This window comes from Lupinus angustifolius, chromosome LG04 (assembly GCF_001865875.1).
Source record: "Lupinus angustifolius cultivar Tanjil chromosome LG04, LupAngTanjil_v1.0, whole genome shotgun sequence".
NCBI classification, from domain to species: domain Eukaryota; kingdom Viridiplantae; phylum Streptophyta; class Magnoliopsida; order Fabales; family Fabaceae; genus Lupinus; species Lupinus angustifolius.
The window spans coordinates 2,336,216-2,359,600 of NC_032012.1; the positions used below are offsets into that span (position 1 = coordinate 2,336,216).

The 23,385-nt window shown below is 29.7% G+C and overlaps 1 protein-coding gene and 2 long non-coding RNA genes across 3 annotated transcripts; 2 read left to right on the forward strand and 1 right to left on the reverse strand.

Moving 5' to 3' along the window:
* LOC109345077 lies at window positions 18–453 on the reverse strand. Its single transcript, XR_002107383.1, has 2 exons — window positions 367–453; window positions 18–200 (listed from the first exon to the last, which is right to left on the reverse strand). It is a non-coding gene; the product is annotated as an uncharacterized LOC109345077 (long non-coding RNA).
* On the forward strand, window positions 210–22,524 carry LOC109345078. Its single transcript, XR_002107384.1, has 3 exons — window positions 210–347; window positions 5,816–5,824; window positions 22,512–22,524. It is a non-coding gene; the product is annotated as an uncharacterized LOC109345078 (long non-coding RNA).
* LOC109345076 (eukaryotic translation initiation factor 3 subunit F-like) lies at window positions 6,410–10,978 on the forward strand. The gene is made up of 6 exons (XM_019583856.1): window positions 6,410–6,701; window positions 8,040–8,119; window positions 8,598–8,827; window positions 9,973–10,094; window positions 10,176–10,289; window positions 10,482–10,978. The coding sequence occupies exons 1-6, from the start codon at window positions 6,480–6,482 to the stop codon at window positions 10,569–10,571; spliced, it is 858 nt and encodes a 285-aa protein (XP_019439401.1). The 5' UTR covers window positions 6,410–6,479; the 3' UTR covers window positions 10,572–10,978.

Below are 23,385 nucleotides of genomic sequence, written 5' to 3' on the forward strand. Positions count from 1 at the left end.
TATGTCATTTTATTAACCATCGCACACATTTGAAACTCATTCTTTGGATGTTTGGAAGTGGATTTTGTCAAACATTTGTGGTAGAATACAATTTGTGCTAATACATTTGAAACTAGGACCATAAATGTCTTGACAATCTTTATGCGAGTGACACGGAAAATGCACAATGGGACCTCATGCCTCTGAATCTTTGCACATATCTATATTCACATAAATAAAACAAGAAAACAAAATTCATATCATACAATGTAAGTAAAGTTCGATAAATAATTAGAGTATTGTGAAAATAGTTTAGGATATAAAATTGGATCCATACATTTGGATAAGAGACATGATGAGCATTGAAAGTAAAACAAAATTTCTAACCTAATATAAGGATGAAAACCAATATAAAAGCTACTTTAACAATAAACAACCTCATACTCAAGTAATTATCCACACTTGATACTTAATTAATTAAGCACTCTTTAATAGATATCTCAATTCATTGTTAGCCCTATTTATATAGTATGAGGGTGTTACAATTTTGAAAAGGATGAATTAGGTCATTCAATAGTTTACATCTTTAATACCAGAAAATTTCCATCTTATTTATTCTAGGATAGATGAGTTGCTTTCAACAATCAAAGACTAATTATAACAAGAAGTTGATACATTGATATAAGATCTTAATCACTCCTAAATATTGTACAATATCAAATGCTTATGTTTAATATTGACGACCAATCATGACATTTTATAGGCCATTCACACATAAAATTTGAGAGACCTTATTTGTCATAATAAAATATGTTAAATTTTAATGTTGGAATTTAATGAGTTCAAAACAAATTATGATAACAAAAAATGATTATTTATTCATTATAAAAAGAATTTAATTATGTAAAATAATATACAATACCACTTCAACAAAATAAAAGTCTCATGAAAATTGTTACTCGTTGTAGAGTTTAGTGCAATATATTTTTTATTTTTTAGTCATATTCTTAATGATCATTGAATGATCTCATATTTTATATGCCATTTAATTAATAGCCTTTAATTTTTAGCCACATTTTGTATGAAGATCATTAAGTCCAATATTTTTTTTCATTTTTAGTCATATTCTTAATAAATTCATACGTGAAATGCTATAATTATTAAAGGCATGAATGTACATGTTGCACAATAGTGAGATTTTTGTATAAAAAACAAAAATTATCCACGTAGGTAAAAAATTAGTGATTGTTACTTATAGGTCATGTGCGGCACACATGCATAGGTCTCAGAATGTTAATACTCACAACTACAAGTGATACTTATTTAGGAGATAATAACTTATTTTGGAATATATTAGTACATCCTTGTTTGGTACATCAAACTTGCATTAATATTAGACCTATTTTATGAATTTTGGACATAATATAAATTATTATTATTAGTAGAAAAAGAATAAATAATGTCAAAGACTGTGAAAAATAAAATGTACTTACATTTAATGTTATATTATCAAATACGGCAGTCCAACTTTTTTAGACAATGAATTTATAAATTGTGAATTACATAATTTTTCTAGATTTATGCATTTAAGCGATACATGAATTGATTCCAACTTTCAAAAATAATTTTTCTAGATTTCTACATGCATAATTTTATTTATTTACTGCCAATTAATATTATTTTTTACCTATCCTTTATATCATTGTGCAAAGTATAGGTAATTACACTAAAGTCAACCAATAGTTTACATTTTCAACATATGGAAATTTCCTATATCATTTGTTCTAAGATAAATGTGTTGCTCTAAATGGTCAAAGATTAATTATGAGACTTTATTTATTATAAGAAAATATGTGAAATTTTTATGTCAAAGCTTAAACAAAAATGAAATATTAAAGCAAATCATGATGAAAAAATGAGTAATCATTGACTATAAAAATAATTTACAATATTTTCAACAAAAAACTCATAAAATCTGAGAACATCTAACATATTTTATTTTCTTGCTCATTTGTTTTTGTTACTCATTTGAGACATGGGTATCATTTATTACTTAATTATTAGTCACGTTCTTAATGGATCTCATACTTTTTACACTAAGGGAAAACCCTAATTTTAGTTCTACCTCAAATGTGATAGTACAATATAATAATTCCTACAATTAATAAAATATAATATGTATACTATAATAATTAATAAAATAAAAAATGCACATGTTCTCCGGTATTGACACTTTTGTGTAAAAAAAAGTATTTTCTTATGAGAAATAAAATGGAAAACTATCTTCTATTTTCACAAGTCACAAAGTCAAAACTTCACAAGTCAAAAAGTCATAGACTAATTTCTCTTTCTTATTATAGAGTGCGGCATAGACTATTTTATAGTGTTATTAATATTGTACCGGTCATCAAACCGGTTAGAGTACATGTATAGTGGTTTAACCAGTGGTTCACTAATTAAACCACATATCGGTGAAATTAGATATAAAAATATAATATATTAAGTTAAAAAATAATAAAAAACCAATATTTTTTTCATTTTTATTAAAAAATTAATTTTAAATAAAAATCGGTTGGTATGACCGGTACGGTTTAATTGAAAACTGGCCGGTATGACCGATTTTGACAATTTTTGGTCGGTTTTTACTGGTTTTCATAACACTGCTATTTTCTCCTTTTAATTACATTTATTGATTCTATTACCAAAATTCTAATTAATTAACATATAATGAAAAAATTGAATATGTGATTCATAATAATGAAGGTGATTCTATAAAAATATATCTAATATTTGATATATTTTGCGAAAAAAAACATATTAACTAACCAACTTAATTTTCATAAGAATATTCAAAATATTATACATATAAAAGAATTAATGTTAAAGTGGTTATGTTTGGTTTTAAGAAATATTTTCTATTTCCTATTTTTACATGTCAAAAAGAAATAGACTATTTTTTCATTCCAATTATTATTACCTATTTTAACAAGTCAAAAAAATATGAAAATAAAAATTATTTGTGATGATAAAAAAAGATTGTCCCATGTTAATTATAGGCCATGTGTTACACATGCATATGGTTAACCCAATTAATATCTACTAATAATACTTGTTGAGAAGGAGTATCACTCAATAAGAAAGATATTGGTATCTTATCTAAAATAAGAAGAAGTGACATAGTATCTTATTTAACAAAAAAGAAGATACCTTCTACAATAGAATTAAAAGTTGAATTTATATAAATTAATACTTTATATTTTCAACAACTTAAAACTTGTTATCTGGCTTATTTAAAGATAAATGTGATGTTGTTAATAGTCAAATATTTATTCTAAAATATTTTTTATTGAATATATATATATTTTTTTATATTGTTTGATTTTGAATATGTGAATCTCTTACATTACCATAAAAAATAATAAAAATTATTACCTTTAATGATATGAATCATATATTACTACTTATATATCATTCACCATTATGTGTATTACTAGTTTTATTTAAGAGCCACCTAAAAATAATGAATGATATGATATGTAGGAAGTGTAAAAAGTTATTATAAGGTGAATGTATTGAGTATTTTCTCTTTATAATTACATTAATTGATTCTATTATCAAAATACTATTAATTAACGTAATGAAAAAGGTGTATATGTGACTCATAATATGGTGATTTTATAAAAATTATATATTTTTTTGATATATTTAATGAAACAAGACATATTAATCAAACTACTTAATTTTGATAAGATATTCAAAAGAGTGATTCAAAAAAGAATTAACAATATGTAGGAATAACAAAACAACGATACTTAAAATTGTCATTCAACAACACTTTTTGGGCATTGTCTATGTGGGGGTAGTATATTGGGTTAAATTCAACAATGCTTTTAAACCGCGGTAAAATGTAAACATTTAACCATGCCTAGTAAAGCGAGCGTTGTTAAATGTCTATATTTTAAATAAGGCAAAATCTATCATTGACATTATATTAAACACATAACATGTATGCTCAATTCCACCCTATTTAAAAAAGATTTGACAATAAAAATATCATTCTGAAAACCCAATTCATAAATTATTGCATAAACTTATCTTCCTTAGTTCAAATTAATTAACTCAAAAGATTATATGCACTAATGAAAAGGGATGAAGGTGATGAAGATGTGGATGACAAATTCATGAATTTCTTCTCTCCCTCAAATAAAAAAATAAAAGGATAGAAAGACATAGTTCAGATTCAATATAATAAGAATTAAATCAAATTTACATAGAAAATATGGATGAAAAAATAATAGTCAAATACAAGAAATACATACAGAGATTTCAAGTTTAGTAAATCACCAACAGCTTCACCTAGATTCAACATTGACATTTCCTATATTATAAAATAAGTCGTTAACGTAGATGTAACTGCAAGCAACAAGAAAGAATCAAAGATAAATAAAACAGGTAAAATAAGATAACGATTCATCTTATGCTTGAAGAGAAAAACCAAAATTATTTAGTTGTCATATTATGTTCAACTTTCGAAAATGGAATAACAAATAACATAATTTACTTACGAAATATGAGTTTTTGTTGTGCCAAATTACACACCATAATATTCTATTTTAATAATATTATTTGGTGATTTAGAATATTTTTTAGAAGTAATAACTAATTTCCTTTTTTGTATATGTATGATCAAGTTGTGTTATATATGAAAAAACTAACGTATGAGTTTTTGTTAACAATTAATATTATTTTCGTGTAATATTTACTCCAATTATATCTTTCAAAATAAAATTAAATAATTTCATAAATACAAATTATGCAATAACTAAAACAAGCGTTGTTTGACTGTATGACTTTTAATATCGTTCATTAAAACAAACACTATTAAATGCGTGACTTTTAACAACACTTATTGTAATAATCACTGTTGATATGTCACCTTTAACAACAATTATTTAAACAAATATTTTTAAATAGATTCAAATCAACAGAGCTTGTTTACAAAGTATTTTTGAATATCTTAGGCAGACATACAATAAGACTTGTTTAAGCTATATCTACCTATCAAATTTAACAACTCTTGCTTAAAATAGCATTGTTGATTATTTTATATCTTGTGTTTAACAACATTATGCTAGGAAGTGTTGTTGAATGACCATTGTTAAATGTGTATTTTGGTGTGGTGTAATATTTAAAGTTGGTACTTAGGGCGTTTTTTGGTTTCAAGAAATGTTTTCTATTTCTTATTTTCATTTTCAAAAAACAATTTCAATTTTCATGCTTTCATTTTCTCATAACATGTTTGTTATTGTCATTTTCATCTTCAAAATTATTTACTCTAAACTTCACAAACGAGGATAATTACCATTGCAATTAATTTAATTTTAATTTTTCATCATTAAAGTAGACAACCAATGATTTCCTAGGATGTCTACATATTACTTACATTTTCTTTTACAACTAATTTTATGTCAACAATACATTGAACGCCTTTGATTGTTGGATTTGGTTATTAGGCTACCACAAAGATGTGTCAAAACGTCATAACAAACATCTTACCATTGTTGCAGGTGTTCTAAAAAAATTAAAGTTTAAATAAATTAGTAATATATAAATGTTCTATTATTTAATTAAGGTTAAAGTAACTTCAAGGGATATCAATTTTTAACCCAAAATCATATATTATCATATTCATAATTGAACTATATCAAAAATATCATAAGAGAGTTGGAAAAAAGTTGTTATGTTGAAATATGAATAAATAAATTATATTATGATAATGTGTGGTAGTTTAGACGAAAGAGTCACTCATTGATTGATTTGGTATTTTGTTGACTAGCAAAAAAAAGTAATTAAAAATATTATTTCTCCCATTCCATATATCTTGTGGTTTAAATTTATGTACATAATTTAAAAAATTATTAAAGATATAAAAATTGGATACAATTTGACTAAAATAGCCACATTTAATGCATATTGAAAACTTGATTAAAAAATAAATAACATTTAGTAAAAAGAGGAGTAATAAAAGTCTTAAAATTTGAAAAACATGAAAAAAATTAAAACCTAACAAATATGAAACTAATGGAGTAACAAAAATATTTAAATTTTCAATAAAATGTCATTTCTCTCATTATTGAAAATGTTGGAAATGACATTTTTCATTTTCAAAATTTACGAATATGAAACTCATGTTTTCTAATATATTAAATAAAAAACAACAATATAAATATATTTTCACCCTTCTTTTCTAATTTTATTAGAAATGGAAACATAAAATAACCAAAACAAACATACACTTTCAAAAATAACGAGTGAAATGAAATATTGGTTAATTAAAACTTATAAAAAAAACAGTGCTAATACATGACTACTTATTTGGGCCTATTGGGCCACTTCTGCGAACCTAAACTTCAATGGAAAAAATGAAAGAGAAACTAATAACTTAGAATCAATTCACTTCTAAAACCCTAAGCTTGTGAATCAAAGCTTCGATTCCAAACATGGCGATAAGCGATCGAACAGTGTTGCAGTTCTCTTCTTCTTCGTCTACCTTGTCCGCAAAGGTTCACCCTCTCGTTATCTTCAACATCTGCGATTGCTACGTTCGACGCCCTGACCAAGCCGAGCGCGTCATCGGCACGCTCCTCGGTTCCGTCCTCCCCGACGGAACCGTCGATATCCGTAATTCCTACGCCGTTCCTCATAACGAGTCTCTCGACCAGGTACTTCACATTTTTTTAAATTTTTGATCTGAGATAAGCATTTTTTTCTTTTTAATTAATTAATCGCATTGCATGTTTTAATTTGTAGGATTTGGCTTTATGTTTAGTTCTATGAATGTATGCTACATTTTCTTCCATGCGTATGGTAGAGAATAAGATATAGGTACATTGACATGATTGCGGCATGTTTTAAAAAAATTGTAGGACACAACTACGATATACGATGTAAGATTAATATATTAATATATAGGATTAACGCAAAAGACAAATCTTAAATTAAAATAGAGAAATATGGTTCTAAAAGTTAGCTTCAGTGATTATAAACATAAAAAAATGTTAGCATTTATCAAATTGTTGTGGCATTTCCATTTATGATAGTAAAAAATAAAAAAAACTCAGAAAGTAATTTTAAAAGGTTGAAAAATTCAATTAGAACTGTCCAAATACTTAAGATGTTCTTATTTTTATGATTGTTGTTACTACTACGTCGTTTTTATATGATTTTTATTACCTATGTTGCATGTATAGTTGTATACGGTAGCAGATACCAGTATGAGATTTGAAAATCTAGTGTATGAGTACACTAATATAAATTAAAAATTAATAAATGTATTTAAAAAAGGTACACAGGAGAAGTGCCAACACTGATATAGGATACAAGTGTCTTGGGATGAACGGTGAAGGCAAAAAATCAGCTGAGATAAAACTAATATGACAAGTTTTCTTTAGCATGCTTATGATTATTTATTTATAATTGTCTAAATCAAAACAACCAGACTTGTGTGTAAGTTACATACATATTTTGAGGATAGAAGTGGAAGGAAGTTAGAGAAAAGAACGTCTCTATATAGAAAGTTGGCTTAACTTCTTATAGCAATTTTTTGGTTTAGTCCTAATGAATGCTATACTGACATTTCCTGGAGTTTATCTCTAATCGGAGAACATCTTATATAGTTGAAGCCTTCATTTTTTTCCTTTTTTAGGTGGATTGTTTTCTCTGTGTGGGGTTCATAATTTTATGAAGCCATTAGGATGACTAAACGGTATAGGTTTTTTTTTAAAGAAAGTGATAATGTTCGTATTTGGAAGTTATTTTTAAATTTTAAATGAAAATGTGGAAATACATATATTTGGTACCTGTGTAGATGACATTAATATTTAAAGCTGAGAAAAGAAACACATGTAGGAAATTCTCTTGTGACTTTATTGGTTATCTTTTCAAAATCTAGCCTTTTTAATGGTTTGTCATGTAGTTGTGGTGTCTGTTTCTCTTAAACACTAGTTAAAGTAATTCATTTTCTGTTCTAAATCTCAAGAATTGACATAACCTTTTTCCAGGTGGCATTGGATATTGAGTATCACCACAATATGTTATTATCACACCAAAAAGTGAATCCAAAGGAAATCATAGTTGGATGGTAAGTCTAGTTCTTTTAAAATTTTATATTTTTTCAATGTTATTGCACAACTTCTGCATGATAATAGTTTTCTCAAATCTCAGTGAAATGTGTTGCAATTATGCTTTGAACTCCATATGGCCAAGCCGCCAAGGTTAAAAATGTTCACCATGTTTTCTGGAAATGTGTTTTGTTAGTTAAATATTGTGGCTCTGTCTGGAGTAGAGTGCAATATTTCTCTCAACATTTGTTTTTCTAGTAAACTTTTATGGGATGGAGTTGGTTTTACTACATCCTTGTGGATTAAAGCAAACAGATTCAATTTGCTCCTACTTCTTTCATTGATATGCAAAGGGGCAATGGAGAGCTGTTTTGTGAAGAATCATTATTTGTTATTTCTTTCTCTTATTTTTATGCTCTTTGGAGGATGATACATCCCATGTTTGTATCTCCACTTTTGGGAGAGAAAGCTACATTAACTTCGGTTAAATTCATGCAGGTATTCAACTGGTCTTGGAGTGAGTGGTGGTAGTGCATTAATCCATGAGTTTTATTCTCGGGAAGTGCCCAATCCCATACATTTGACTGTTGACACCGGATTTGCACTTGGTGAGGGTACTTTAAAAGCTTACGTGTCAAATAATTTATCGCTTGGAGACCATCAAATTGCTGCACAGTTTCAGGAAATTCCATTGGATCTTCGTATGATTGAAGCTGAGAGAATTGGATGTAAGTATTGTCTTGACTTAATCTTTATTATCATCCTCTATATTTTTATAAGCTTGTTTTCTTTCTCAGTTAATATATTGCAAAAGCTTATGTGACTTGCTTTCATGGATGCATTTGCAGTGAGCACTGTTTTAAATATCAGTTCACTCAATAGCTGGTATTTCTCTAAGTTGTATTAAAGAAAAATTTGCCTGATAGGACATACTTTGAAATAGTTCTAGACTTTTAGCTTTTAATTATGTAAGTTATTCCACAAATGTTGCTGAGAGGGTCACCAATTTCTCTTGTGCTTTATCTTCTTTTGAGTTCTTGCCGAAGTAATTTTTTATGGTAACATCATAAATGAATATGTGAAGTTTCTGTTAGAGGTTGAGTTGTTACCTTCCCACTGAAAGAATGAATCAAGGGGCAGTTAGTTTCATGTTTTTTTAGTTGATACCAATACAACCAAGCCTGTCCTACTAGGTGGGGTTTTAGTATAACAATATTCATGTGAAAGATGTGTTTGAAGTACTTCTGTTCTATATGAACAGTAACATATCAGCTATGCTTTTTTTCATCCTTAATTAGAAAGCCTCTATTTTATCTATGTTTCAGTATATATAGCATCACATGACAGACTAGTTTGTTTGTAGTTTATTTCAAACATTATTCCTTTTCCTATATCCATTGATGTAATTTTTATCTTATTGGACTTAATTAAGTCTTTAAAAGCACTCCCCAATCCATACCCTCCCCTTCTCCTTGAGTTCTCTTCAGGAATGATAAATTGACAAACTGTTTTCTTTTTATTTCTTATTTATGCATGATGTATGTTTTCATGCCCTTTGCTGAAAGACTGGTCGGAGTATCACATGGACTAAAGGGATATAAGTTTATAGTTTTGTTAAGAAGTGCATAAATTTATATTTATAGCATAGAAGAAACCTGTCTTTTAAGTTTTATTTGTGGTTTTTCTCATGCTCACTTTTCTACCATGCATTATGTTCTTCATATGAGTTTAGGTTTATCATCTGTTTCCTTTTTTAATATCTTTTTTATGTAGTTTATTACCGTATATTGAAATGATATGCCTATAGTCCACCAGAAATGTTCTTTATTTTGAATGATTGAATCTGATTGCATGCTTCTTCTGGTAATGGCAGTTGATACCCTGAAGGCAACCACTGTTGACAAAATTCCCTCTGATTTAGAAGGGATGGAATCATCGATGGAACATCTACTAGCCTTAATTGACGACATGTACAAATATGTTGATGATGTAGTGGTATGATGGTGATTATGGTGTTCCCTTCTCTAATCACCAATCTTGTTTTCTGAGACTGTATTAATTATGTATTTATCCCAGGAAGGGCATGTTGTACCAGACAACAAAATTGGAAGATTTATATCAGATGCTGTAGGTTCCCTTCCCAAATTGCCCCCATCAGCTTTTGATAAGCTTGTTAACGATAGCTTGCAGGTAAAGATTATGTTGTTTGTAGTGTTCTAATAGTCTTGCCAATTGCAGTGTGGTTTTTTATTTATTTTTTCGTACAATTTCGAAATATGATTAGACAGATATTGTTTTTTATGTTATGAATTTATTAATGTGCCTTCTCGGCTCGTCATTCGTAGTTTTGTTTGGCTGAAAATAGTGTTTCATCCATTTCAGGATAACTTGCTCCTGCTATATTTGTCTAGCATCACAAGAACACAGCTCAGCTTGGCTGAAAAGTTGAACACAGCTGCTCAGATTCTGTAATTCTTCTGTTTCCCTGTGAGCAAAGGCAATTTTTTCTCTTCAATTTTTGTATGGTCACTTTCCAGAACCCTGATATATATTTTATGATTTTACTTTCGCTTTATTTATTAATATATTGAGCATGACATACATTCCATTAATGGGTTATCTTCAATCTTGTGTAAGGTTGAACTGTATTATCTCTTGTCAATTGTCATGTAATCTGTTATATTTGGAAGAGGATGTTATATTTGGAATTTAGACCCTCTCATTCTATGTCTCTTCACCCTCTCATTTCTAGCTTGATTGATGTAATATATGGTTGTGACCTATCCCCTTTAAAATCTCCACTGTTGGGTATTCTCAAGTTTCAGTATGAGATCCATGTAAATTCAATAAAATTTGAGGAATACTTTCTTGATGAAGATATAAATATTTGTTACTGTTTCAGGGAATCACGTTTATAACAATAACAATGGTCATGTTTGGACTTTTGTCTCAAGGCTTCTGCAATGTTTTAAAATTTGATTTGGTTTTGAACTAGTGAAGGCATTGGTTCATGGTTTAATGTTCAAATCAATATTTAAGTTCAAAAACATAAAAAAATCTTAATCTCACGCGTCACCCTAATGTGTGTATATATAAAACTAATTTTAACCTTTTTATTAAATGAATTGATCCTTTCCCAAAGGGTTAACAACATATAAACTCTTTAGTTATTAAGTAACTTAGAGTCGCAAAATAATCAGAAGCAAATCACTATCTAATATAATAGCAGGTGGGGGATTTAAAATAATGAAACATTTCTTTTGATATGTCAAAAAGATGACAATCTGTATAAGAATTTGGATCATAAGATTGAAAGTTACACGTATTCTACTATATTATACAAACTTAGGCGAAAAGAACTCAAATTTCAAAATGGGTTAAAAAAACAAAAAAAATAAGTCAACCCAAGCGTTACCTACTATATGTAACTAATTTTAGTTTACTTATTAAATACATTAATACTTTACATCAATTCATATTCAATGATTTCAATTTAAGCCCCCATGTCAAATATTAAGTCACAGTTGAAAAAGTTTTTGGCCCAACTAACACTAAAAATGATCTTGTCCAGAAGAGTTAGCTTCACACTTAAATATGTATGAGGAAAAAAATTAATGTAATTGAACTATACACACTAGATAACATACTCCACTTGCTCATGACAATCACATGACTTGAGCTATAATAAGGTATTAGTTATGTGTAAACTAATATCATAAACATATTCATGTCAAGATCTTCATAATTGTATTGTTCTCATTTTCATAGATTTGAATTATAGAAGGAGCATTCCTCAAGATGAATAGAATGTAAATATCGTTTGCTTTCCCCTCTTTACCATTTCTCTTTAGACAGAGTGAAAACCACATCCTTAATTAATAGGTTTCATAAGATGTTTCTATTAGACATCTTTCTCCATATAACTTGATTTTTCAAACAGTTAAGTCATCTCAATTAATCTTAAGATGATTTTCCAAATAAATATATCTTTTAACATAATATCTATTCAATTTCACTTAATATTCAAATATCAATATATTTTAACAAAGGATGTTTCTTCTATAAATATATAATCTCATCTCTATTTATGCTCAAATCAAACCATCACCTTTCTATTTCCTTTCATCCGCTTTCTTGCTGATAAAGCCACTTTGCATGCTCCTCTTGTTTCCTAAATACTTTTTGCTTATTAAACAATGTTCAGACACGTAAGCGCGGACACAAATAAGTTCAATCATCTGGAATATATTTTTGGTTCAGACACTTAGGTTGAGTTTGATTGGGCAGAGTTAGAGAAGAGAGAAAAGAGGGAGAGAAGTAGAAGAGAAATGAGGAGTTTCTCCCCTTTGGTTGAGAGGGGAGAAAGAAGGGAGAGAAGAAAAAAGGGGATGGGCCCACAAAATTTCTTTCCCTCCACTTATGAGGAGAAAGTGAGAAGAGAAAGAAAGACTTGAACTGGACAATGATGTCTCAGATTGTGTCCTAAACTATGTCACAAACCATATCAATTAAAAATGTTAATTAAAATTATAGCAAAATTTATAATTTAAAATTATAACTTTTATTTTTAATTAATAATAAAATAATATTTTCCTATCTCTTTTCTTATTCTAGAGACATTTTTGTAATTTGAACCTCAAAATCATCACTTTCTTCTCATTTTCTATCCAACCAAACAAAAGAGAAAGAGAAGAAAATATTTCTTTCTATTCATTTTCTCTCATTCTTCTCTTATACCAAACATCACAAAAATCTACTCTATTTCTCCTCTTTCTCTTTCTCATCTTTTTCTTTCTCACATATTTCTCTCTTCTCATTTTCTCTTGTCAACCAAACAAAGCCTTAGATTGATAATAAGAAAAAAAAGTAAGGACATGGTTAAGAATCCTCCTTTAGGAATACAAATTTGAGTAACAATAAGTTAAAAGATAAGGAGATAAATTATCTCATCTAACTATTAAAATTATGACATATGTCATATTTAATTATTTTCTATAAAATATTTTTAAAACTAAACAAAACAAAACGTGTGTCATATTTTTACTGGCTGAAGAAAATAAATTATTTCCTAGTATAAGGACATACTTTATTCTCATATTAAAATGGGCACTTTCTGCTTCACCTAAATCCGAGTTACCTCTAGTCTTTGGCAGAATCAAGATTTAACTATATTTGATTAGATAACAGTTTGTAAATTCACATAGCCTCTCCAAACACATAAGTATTGTTTACCCTAGTTTCTTCATTCTTGATCACAAGTAATATAAGGTCCCTCTAGGCATACAAACATCATAGTTGGTAAAGTAAGTATTATTTTTGTTTATTTCTAATCCTTAAAATTCTAATACATTTGGTTTTAATCCTTGTCCTCTATTAAGTGATGACTTACCCTATCATTATTTAAATTGGATCCTCTCTAGTAGAAGATAAAAGATTATAACATATAACCTTAAAATGTTATTAATGATACAAATTTTAAATTATTTTTAAATAAAATAATATAAATCATAAACTCAATCTAAATCTTACATTCCATACTGAATTTTCAATACCAGAGGACATATGAGCCCATCTTTATTGGTAACATGTTCTACTAATTACCCTACACATAACCAGATAATCCACATCAAATGCAAAAATTAAATGTTTAAAAATTTTATAAACTAAAAAATAGTTTTATATTAATCTTTTTTTATGTTTTTGGTACTATCAAGGGTGTATCTTTATTCTTTTGGGTAAAGAATTAATCTTTTTTCATATTCAAGACTGTTTTTCTCAATAAGTATTGCTCATAAGAATTGAATCATTGTTGCTTCCTTTTTTGTTTAGTTGAAGTTTTTTATGAAAGACTTTTTTTTCTTCTTTTTTTCTGGGAAACGGAAAAAGAACTATTTGAACCAAGAAAATAATGTTAACATTCTTTACGTTGAAAGTCTATATAATTCCTTTTACCCATTTAAGTGACTAGATAGTGTTACAAAGTCAATCTTCATACTTGACTGGTTTCTTCATTTATTTGCAATTTAATCATTTTTTTTGCAAACATTTTTTATTTAACACTACCATTAGTTTAATAAATATCTATTGTTCCAAACCTTGTTTCGCACCAATGACAATAAAATAAAATAAAAAGATGATAAATATTTAGGTTTCATAACATGTTTCCATTGATACGAGATATAATTTTTGGCATGATTTAGGACAACATTGTTGAAATAGTGTTTTAATTCAAGTATTAGTTTGATAAGAGTAGAAGTTTCCTTATATAGAAAGTAGTAGTTATTTCTGTTATAGTTGGTTGTTAACTACTTCCTATATATGGAATGTTTGTGTTTCAGTGTAAAATGCAAGTTTCTATTCTCTCAATAAAAAAAGGCTACATTCAATCTCTACTCATCTCATCTTATTCTCTTGTATCTCTTCTTCAATTCTCCAACAAACTTGGTATCAAGAGCTTGAAAAATTCTGGACCTGTGGATTTCGAAGGAAGGTGAAATCAGGGTGTACAACCTTGAGAGGTTGAATTGATTAGAACTGGAGAACTAAGGAGAAGTATAAAGCTGAAGTTGTGAGGATAGCGGGAAATGCAGGAAATCTTCACTCCATGGGGCTCCCAATCTTGATAGAAAAGAACTGGGACAGGTGGAAAACTCAAATGAGGGTGTTGTTCAGCTTTCAAGAAGTCATTGAGGTGGCCGAAGAAGAGCTCCTTCCATTGAATGATGGAGCCACAGAGACACAAAGAGTGGCATACAAGGAAGAAAAGAAGAAAGACAACAAGACATTATTCTTGATCCATCAATGTGTAGATGATGTTCACTTTGAGAAAATTCAGAATGCAACCAATGCCAAAGAAGCTTGGGATATCTTGATCAGAAGCCATGCTGGAGGAGAAAAGATCAAGAAAGTAAAACTGCAAACCCTTAGAAAACAATATGAGTTGCTATACATGGATGAAAGTGATAGAATTGGCGACTATTTCACTAAAATTCTATCAATCACTAACCAGATGAAGGGATATAGGGAAGCAATTACAGACATCATGGTAATAGAAAAGATTATGAAGTCATTACCTCAAAAGTTTGATTTCAAAGTTGTGGCAATAGAGGAGTCAAAAGACATTACATCAATGAAGATTGAAGAGTTTCAAAGCTCTTTAGAAGCTCATGAAATGAGGATGCTTGATAGATGCCCAACCAAGAGACCTGAACAAGCATTGAAGGCTTGTCACTACAACAATGAAGACAGACAGAAAGAAAAGAGATGGAAAGGAAAGTATAACTTTAAAAAGAAATGGCCTCATAACTTTGGAAGAACCAAAGCAAACAGTGAGAGGACTGAAAGTTCATATAAAAGAGGAAAGTCAAGAACTGATCCAATGCAAAGGAAAATGGATAAGAGGTTAGTAGAATGCTTGAAATGTCATAAACTAGGACATTATTCCTATGAATGCACATCAGATAGAACAAAGCCAACACGAAGACAAGAAGAAGAAGCATATGCAGCCTAAGGTGAGGACTCTAATTCAGAACCACTGAATCTGATGTTGACAAACTCCTCTGTAGAAATTCCCCTTACTGAATCATGGTACCTAGACTCAGGGTGCTCCAATCACATTACTAGACACAAAGGGTGTCTAATCAACTTTGATAAGTCCAAACAAAGTAGAGTGAAGTTTGTAGATGATAACTCATTAGAAGTTGAAGGAACTAGGGATGTGGCCATCATAAGAAGGAATGGATCAAAAACAGTGATATCCAATGTGCTATATGTGTCCAAAATGAAGTGCAATCTACTGAGCATTGGTCAGTTGATTGAAAAAGGATTCTCAGTACTAATGAAAATGGGAAATTGGAATTGTTTGATGCTGATGACAAGCTTATAATCAGAAGCAAGCAAGCAAAGAATAGAAGCTTCCAAGTGGATATCAAGACAGCAGAAACTCAATGTTTGGCCACTATGTAGACTAAGGATGAAAGTTGGTTATGACACTCAAGGTATGACCACCTAAACTTCAAAGAGCTGCACCAACTAGGATCAACAAAATTGGTATCTGGAATCCCTATCACTGCATTACCAAAGAAAGCTTGTGAAGTATGCTTGACAGGAAAGAAAATAAGGGGATCCTTCAAGTCTGAAATCACTATGAGATCCAACTTAGTCTTGGAAGTGGTACACTCTGATGTGTGTGGACCCTTTGAGACACCTTCTCTGAGTGGTAATAGATACTACATTATATTTGTGGATGAGTTTAGCAGGATGATTTGGCTTGATGTGATGAAAGTGAAAAGTGAAGCATTCACAAGCTTCTTGAACTTCAAGGCAGGGGTTGAAAAGGAGAGTGGAAAGTAATTGAAGATATTCAGAATAGATGGTGGAGGAGAATATACTTCAAAAGAGTTTGAGACCTATTGCTTAAGGAATGGAATACAACATGAAGTAACAGCCCATTATACCCCTCAACATAATGGGCTTGCAGAGAGAAGAAACAGAACAATAGTGGACATGGCCAGGAGCTTGATCAAGGAGAAAGATCTCCCACAAAACCGATGGGTTGAAGCAGTCTCAACATCTGTGTATATTCTGAATAGAAGCTCAACAAAAAGGCTTAAGGGGAAGGTATCACTTGAGGTTTGGACATGCAGGAAACCAAATGTTAGTCACATGAAAGTGTTTGGGTCACTTGCTTATAGACACATACCAGATCAAAGAAGAACCAAACTTCAGAACAAAGGTGAGGCAATGGTGTTTATAGGGTATCATCCTATAGGAGCCTACAAACAACTTGATCCAATCAAGAACAAAACTACAATCAACGGGGATGTTCTCATCTTGGAACATGACAGATAGGATTGGAAACTAATGCAAACAAGTCTGAGAAGGTTGATACCAGAACTTAGTAATGATGAAACATTCATAGAAGAACCAAATGCAATTGGCTATGAAGAAAACACCACACACTCAACTGAACAACCAAGGACACACAGATCACAGAGAACAAGATCTATGCCTCTCAGACTCAATGACTATGAGATTCACTCAGATGATCAAATCAATGATCAAGGGAAATTGATGCACATGACACTATTGGCTGAAGCAATTCCCCTGGATGACTCTGAAGCTTTAAAACAAACAGCATGGAAAGATGCAATGTTGGAGGAAATCAAGTCAATTGAGAAAAATGGCACCTGGACACTGGTTGAACTACCTAAAAACAAACACACAATTGGGGTCAAATGGATCTTCAAACTGAAACTCAATTTAGATGGGTTAGTATTGAAGTATAAAGCCAGGTTGGTAGCCAAAGGTTTCCTACAAAAGTATGGGCAAGACTACACATATGTTTATGCTCCTGTGGCCAGAATAGAAACCATAAGTTGGTGCTAGCCATTGCTTGTGGAAGAAATTGGGTGTTATTCCAATTAGATATGAAGTCAGCATTTTTACATGGACCCTTGGTGGAAGAAGTATATGTCCAACAACCTCCCGGTTTCACTGTCAAAACCAAGGAACATCTGGTCTACAAATTGAATAAGGCTCTTTATGGCTTGAAACAAGCCCCAAGAGCTTGGAATAGAAGAATTGATGCCTTCTTATTCAAAATTGACATAAAAAAGGGCATAGTTGAGCATGGAGTGTACATCAAGAGAAGTAAAGATGGTGAATTGTTGATCTTATGCCTATATGTGGATGACTTATTAGTGACAGGCTCAACACTAGTAAGGATTGAGGAATTTAAGGAGATGATGAAAGCTGAATTCGAGATGACTGACTTGGGAAGGTTGAGTTACTTCTCAGGCTTGGAATTCAATAACATCTCAGTAGGCATGATAATGCATCAAAAGATTTATGCGAAAGAGATACTTGAGAAGTTCAACATGGCCTCATGCAATCAGGTAAACACACCAGTGGAAGTAAACCTGAAGCTGGCCAGAGATGAAGAAAGTGAATCAGTGGATGAAATACTGTATAAACAGATGGTGGGATCACTTAGATTTCTATGTAACAGTAGGCCAGATTTGTGCTTTGGTGTTGGATTGGTGAGTAGATTCACGTGAAAACCAAAACAATCTCATATGGTAGCAGTTAAAAGGATCTTTAGATACATAAAAGGAGCGATGGATTATGGAGTCATCTTCCCAGTTGGCTGTCAAAACAAAATATTGGAATTAACAGGGTAATCTGATGCTGACTATGGAGGAGACCTGGTTGAAAGGAAGAGCACATCGAGATACTTGTTTTTACTAAATGAAGCTCCTATATCTTGGTGCTCTAAGAAGCAGGAAGTGATAGCTCTATCAAGTTGTGAAGCAGAATACATAGCATGATGCTATGCAGTCTGTCAAACTATGTGGCTTGAGGAATTGTTGAAGGAAGTGATGGTTGAAGTCAAAACACCATTACAAATGAAGCTGGACAACAATTCTGCAATAAGGCTAGCTAAGAATCTTGCGAGTCATGGGAGAAGCAAGCACATAGAAGTTAGATTTCACTACTTGAGAGATCTAGTCAATAAAGAGAGGATTAAAGTTGTCTACTGCAACACCGAGTTACAAATGGCAGATTCGTTCACAAAGGCTTTGAAAGCACAAAAAATTGAACAATTTAGAAGTAAGATGGGAGTTGAATCTTGCAAATACTTGAGTTAAGGAAGGATGTTGAAATATTATTGTAATTCAAGTATTAGTTTGATAAGAGTAGAAGTTTCCTTATATATAAAGAAGTAGTTATTTCTGTTATAGTTGGTTGTTAACTACTTCCTATATATGGAATGTTTGTGTTTAAGTGTAAAATGCAACTTTATATTCTCACAATAACAAAAGCCTACATTCAATCTTTACTCATCTCATCTTATTCTCTTTTATCTCTTCTTCAATTCTCCAACAAATATATCTCTATTCTTACTAGGTAACTTCTCTTCCTCATATTCGTTGCACGTCTTTTATTGCCTTTGAAACAAAACGAGTAAATTCTCCATGCGTCTAATAGAAAAAGAATATCAAGGTTAATAGGTAGCTCAATGTCCCTGTCATTAACAGTTATATAGATTAGAGAATCCTTACTTAGGATTTTTAATGTTCGACCCACGCTTTAGTCACAATTATTTGGTCGGTAAAATGCCAACATGGGAGTAGATGGTATATAGTTTCTATTTCAATTACGGGATTTTTGGACTATACATTCAGCACTTACTTGGATTTGTCCTCAGCTTTAAAGGCAGTCACCACTATTCACATGCATAGTTGCAACTTATTTTTGTTAGTGTATTGATTCTTGGAAAGTGTCTACATTTTCTTTCAAAAAAATAACTCAATTATTCTTTAGTTAGGGTTGAAGGTTTAAAAATTGCATTGGTGATTACGATAGCATCTTGTGCTAAACATAATAATATGTGATCAATAATGCATTAACTGTAATTGTGGTGAAGATGTGATCATAAAGACTATCAATTATAAGTTGTGTTATCAATTGTGTCATGAATCCAAATTAAAAAAACAAGGACTTAGTGTTATGAATAAATGAATGAGAATGAAGATTTGAATCACATATCTCTTTCAGTATAAACACGGTTGTCATAACAATTATGTTATAAGTATACATTCATAATCTGATTTCTCTTCAAACCCTAGTCTAAATTTTACAATGAGGGCCGTTGGTATATAAGATATTGGAGCTCTGTCTTACGATTTTGTTTTATGGTGTAATGACTCTTAGTCTTTAGCTTTTTTCTCCTTCCTATGTTGGTTTGAGTCCATAGATTGTATTTAGTTGAACACTCCATATGTTTCTTCAATATATTTTCACATTTGCTTAGGAAAAAAACATGAATTTTATGATTGACTCACTCTTTTAAAGGAATCAGAATGATTTACCTACTAACATATCTCTACATCATAACGATAGATTATCTTATTATATTTAATATCTAACAAAAATATAAAATTTCTATATTCATAAATTACAATTTAAGGAAGGAATAGTGTAATGCAAATATGTAATTGTGAGTGTGATGGGAAGTACCAAATACCAATGGTTTTAGTGGTTACCAGAGAAGTGGAGACAAAGGTAGTGGAGACAAGAAAGTATAAAAGACACGGTTGATACGGATGGAGAGTGTTGTCTTACATTAACATTTCACGCCTGCCCTAATTCTTGTTTCTACTGTCACGTCTGACTTCTACAAAAAGGCTCACAATTAGGCAATATTTTAGTAATGTAAGCATATAATCACTTAAAATTATGGGTTAATTTCTCATCATGTAAGAATAAATATCATATGTCTCCAATGTTATTCTTATTTTTTGGTTCAGGATAGGAAATTAGATAACCCTATGAACATGTTATATATGAGACTGAGATGTACATCTGAATCACATACATGATTATACAATAATCTCATGGAAATCTTTAATTTTAGATCTTTTGAAGAATACTACATTCTTCTCTTCACAAATTATCCTGAATGCAAATAACTAGTAATTAGCTCATGCTAATGTATGGGTGTAAGTTGTAGAATTTTTTATTATTATTATTATTATATTTGAAGTATGAGATCATTTTAAATATTTTATTATATTACAATATTTTTTATTTATGGTATGTCCAAAATTTGAATAATATTATATTTTAATGTTTAAGATTTATATTTAAAGTATAATAGTAATTGAAACATTTTTGGAAATGGAATAATGCAATATCAAAGAATTTAATATCATTTATAATTTCTTCAAAATATTTTGACCATAACAATTTTTTAAATTAATATGTCACATGGACAATCTATTTTTCCTTCATTTTGAAATAACAAATGTTGAGAGCTTGTAGCTTTTTTTGTTGGATCTAATTTAAGATAAATCATTAAAAAACTAGGAGCGCTAAGACACGCGCTTCTTATTTATGTATAGAAGAGGATATATTCAAAGAAGAAAAAGAGTAAATCATATCTTTATTATGATAAGGAATTAATTCATAACTGAAATATTCCCTAATAATATAAGGCCTTATTAATGAATGATATATAACTATATCATGAGTGCTTATAGAGTCATAAGCCCTATCCTAACTCTGGTAAACCTTCAGAACTCAACTCAGTTATGGAAATAAAAGCGCATATACCTATGGTGAAAAGTTAGTAATCAATTTACTGAAGCTTAAAATGTTTATCCAAAGTATGTCAACATTCTAAAATTACCCATTACAAAACTTATTTTACTATCAACTCAATCAATTTCTCTCTGCTTTGATTACCGCTTCACCAGAAGATTTTTTTACTATCTCATCTCCTTGCCAGATTAATTGTACATTACATACTACCTACACTAATGTAGCTATTATTATGGGAAAATTAAAATGTTTTATTGGAAAAGGAATAATTAAATATAGGATGTAAACATTAGAGATATATTTGATATTAATACTTAATATTACTTGCATATTGTAAAGTTACTTATATTTAAAAACAAGAAAACCTCCTCAAGTGCAACATGTAAAGAGGGACAAATTTTCTTAGAAAATAAACAAAATATTTATATAAAGATCATACAAATATTTGTATAAGCTATTTTTCACAAGTTTTTTCTTCATGAGACTAAATAAATGTTCTTCCAAATACTTCCTAGTTTGCATACTTAAAAGGTAATCTCTTTAGTACATACTATAATTTATATTCTTAAAGTATCTCCATCCTCCTTTTTAAGAGAGTTTTAAGGTTGAATTTTTAACTTGAAACTTGATCATTAAGTGTAATTGTTTTTTGGTAGTATTTTTAATTTTGATGGTAATAATCATTAAGTGTAATGTAGTCATGAGTTCTAAGTAATCTTAAATTTGGGGCGTTTTTACCAATCTTAACCTTACTCATTTTCTTCAACTCATATTTTATGTGGGGTTAGATTCATAATAAAAAAAATAAGTAAGTTACACATTATTAAAATCCTGTTGTACTTACCCTTTCAATAGAAAAAAAATCGGAAATTGGTATTGATATCAGTATAGTATGATAATTATAATAGATATGTAATTAAATCGGTTAGAACATGTCAAATTGTATTATACTGTATTAGTCAAAACAAATTTGTGAATAAAAAACCTCGTAGTAACAATCTATACTATATATAAAGGCAAAATATAGTGTAACTTCCATCATGGTGTAATTTTCACTTCCTATTTTGCCCTTAACATTATTTAATATTTACAAAAAACTATATAATTATAAATAATCTCCATCAACACATTAATTAATTACATTTTTCACATTAAATCGAACATTATCCTAAATACAAAAAAATTATTATTAAATGTACATCGAATACCATAAATATATTCTAATTCTAAAAAATAAAATATATAAAAATTGAATGTGTAATACCATTCAATATTATCCAGCAGGCACGAAGTGCCTGTACACGCTAGTAAAGATAAACCTTAAACTTAATAATTATATGTTACATAGTTAATCAATGAATAATCATTTCAATATTAAATTATAGGTCGCAAATAATAATATTTATATTCATAAAATATAATAATTATTGTGATATGTATAACTTAATTAATATATGATTTAATTAGTATGTCACTTGTTGAACCATTATATTATTATACTAGTATATAATAACGAATAAGATATTAATAACATCAAATTTTAATATGAATTTGGTGTTTGATTGAATCTAGTATTATATAAGGGAGAAGATATCTTTTGTTTCACATTGTGTGTCACTCTATATAATATAACTTGTGATTAGTTGAAAAAATATATTTAACTTAAAATTTTAATTACCAAGTATTTTTTTAACTAATTATAACTAGTGATATATGAAATGACATATTATGGTAGAAGAGAAGATGTAATTCTATATAAGATGGGATGGCCAAGGTGCTTCAATATTCTTACCGCCTCTTGTGATAAGTATGGCTCCAATGAAAGGCTTGATAATTTTCCTTTTGAAGTAACGTTCATAATACTACCAAACTTTGAAAACTCTGGTTAACAGCTTCTGTCCAAAACACCTAGAAGTTAGAGCAGGGAAAACCTTAGTGCCAAATATGAACAGACAAAATGACACTCTTGAATAATATAACATCCTCGGGAATTGTCTGAAGTGCACAGAAGAAAGTGACTTCCGTCCTTACATGACTAGCATCCTCGTGTCTCGCGTAAAAAATATATAAAAAGAAAAATAATATATTTTCCTATTAAATCTTCCAATTAATTTTCCTGCCCATAAAAAAATGACATCCATTATAAGGTGATACTTTATTTATGAGATTAATTTATAAGTAA

What these genes read in the sequence shown, in the direction of transcription:
- LOC109345076 (XM_019583856.1), top strand. Translation starts at nt 6,480, where the DNA reads ATGGCGATAAGCGATCGAACAGTGTTGCAGTTCTCTTCTTCTTCGTCT. An exon ending in ATAACGAGTCTCTCGACCAG is followed by an intron (nt 6,702 to 8,039) that starts GTACTTCACATT and finishes ACCTTTTTCCAG; the next exon opens with GTGGCATTGGATATTGAGTA. An exon ending in AAGGAAATCATAGTTGGATG is followed by an intron (nt 8,120 to 8,597) that starts GTAAGTCTAGTT and finishes AAATTCATGCAG; the next exon opens with GTATTCAACTGGTCTTGGAG.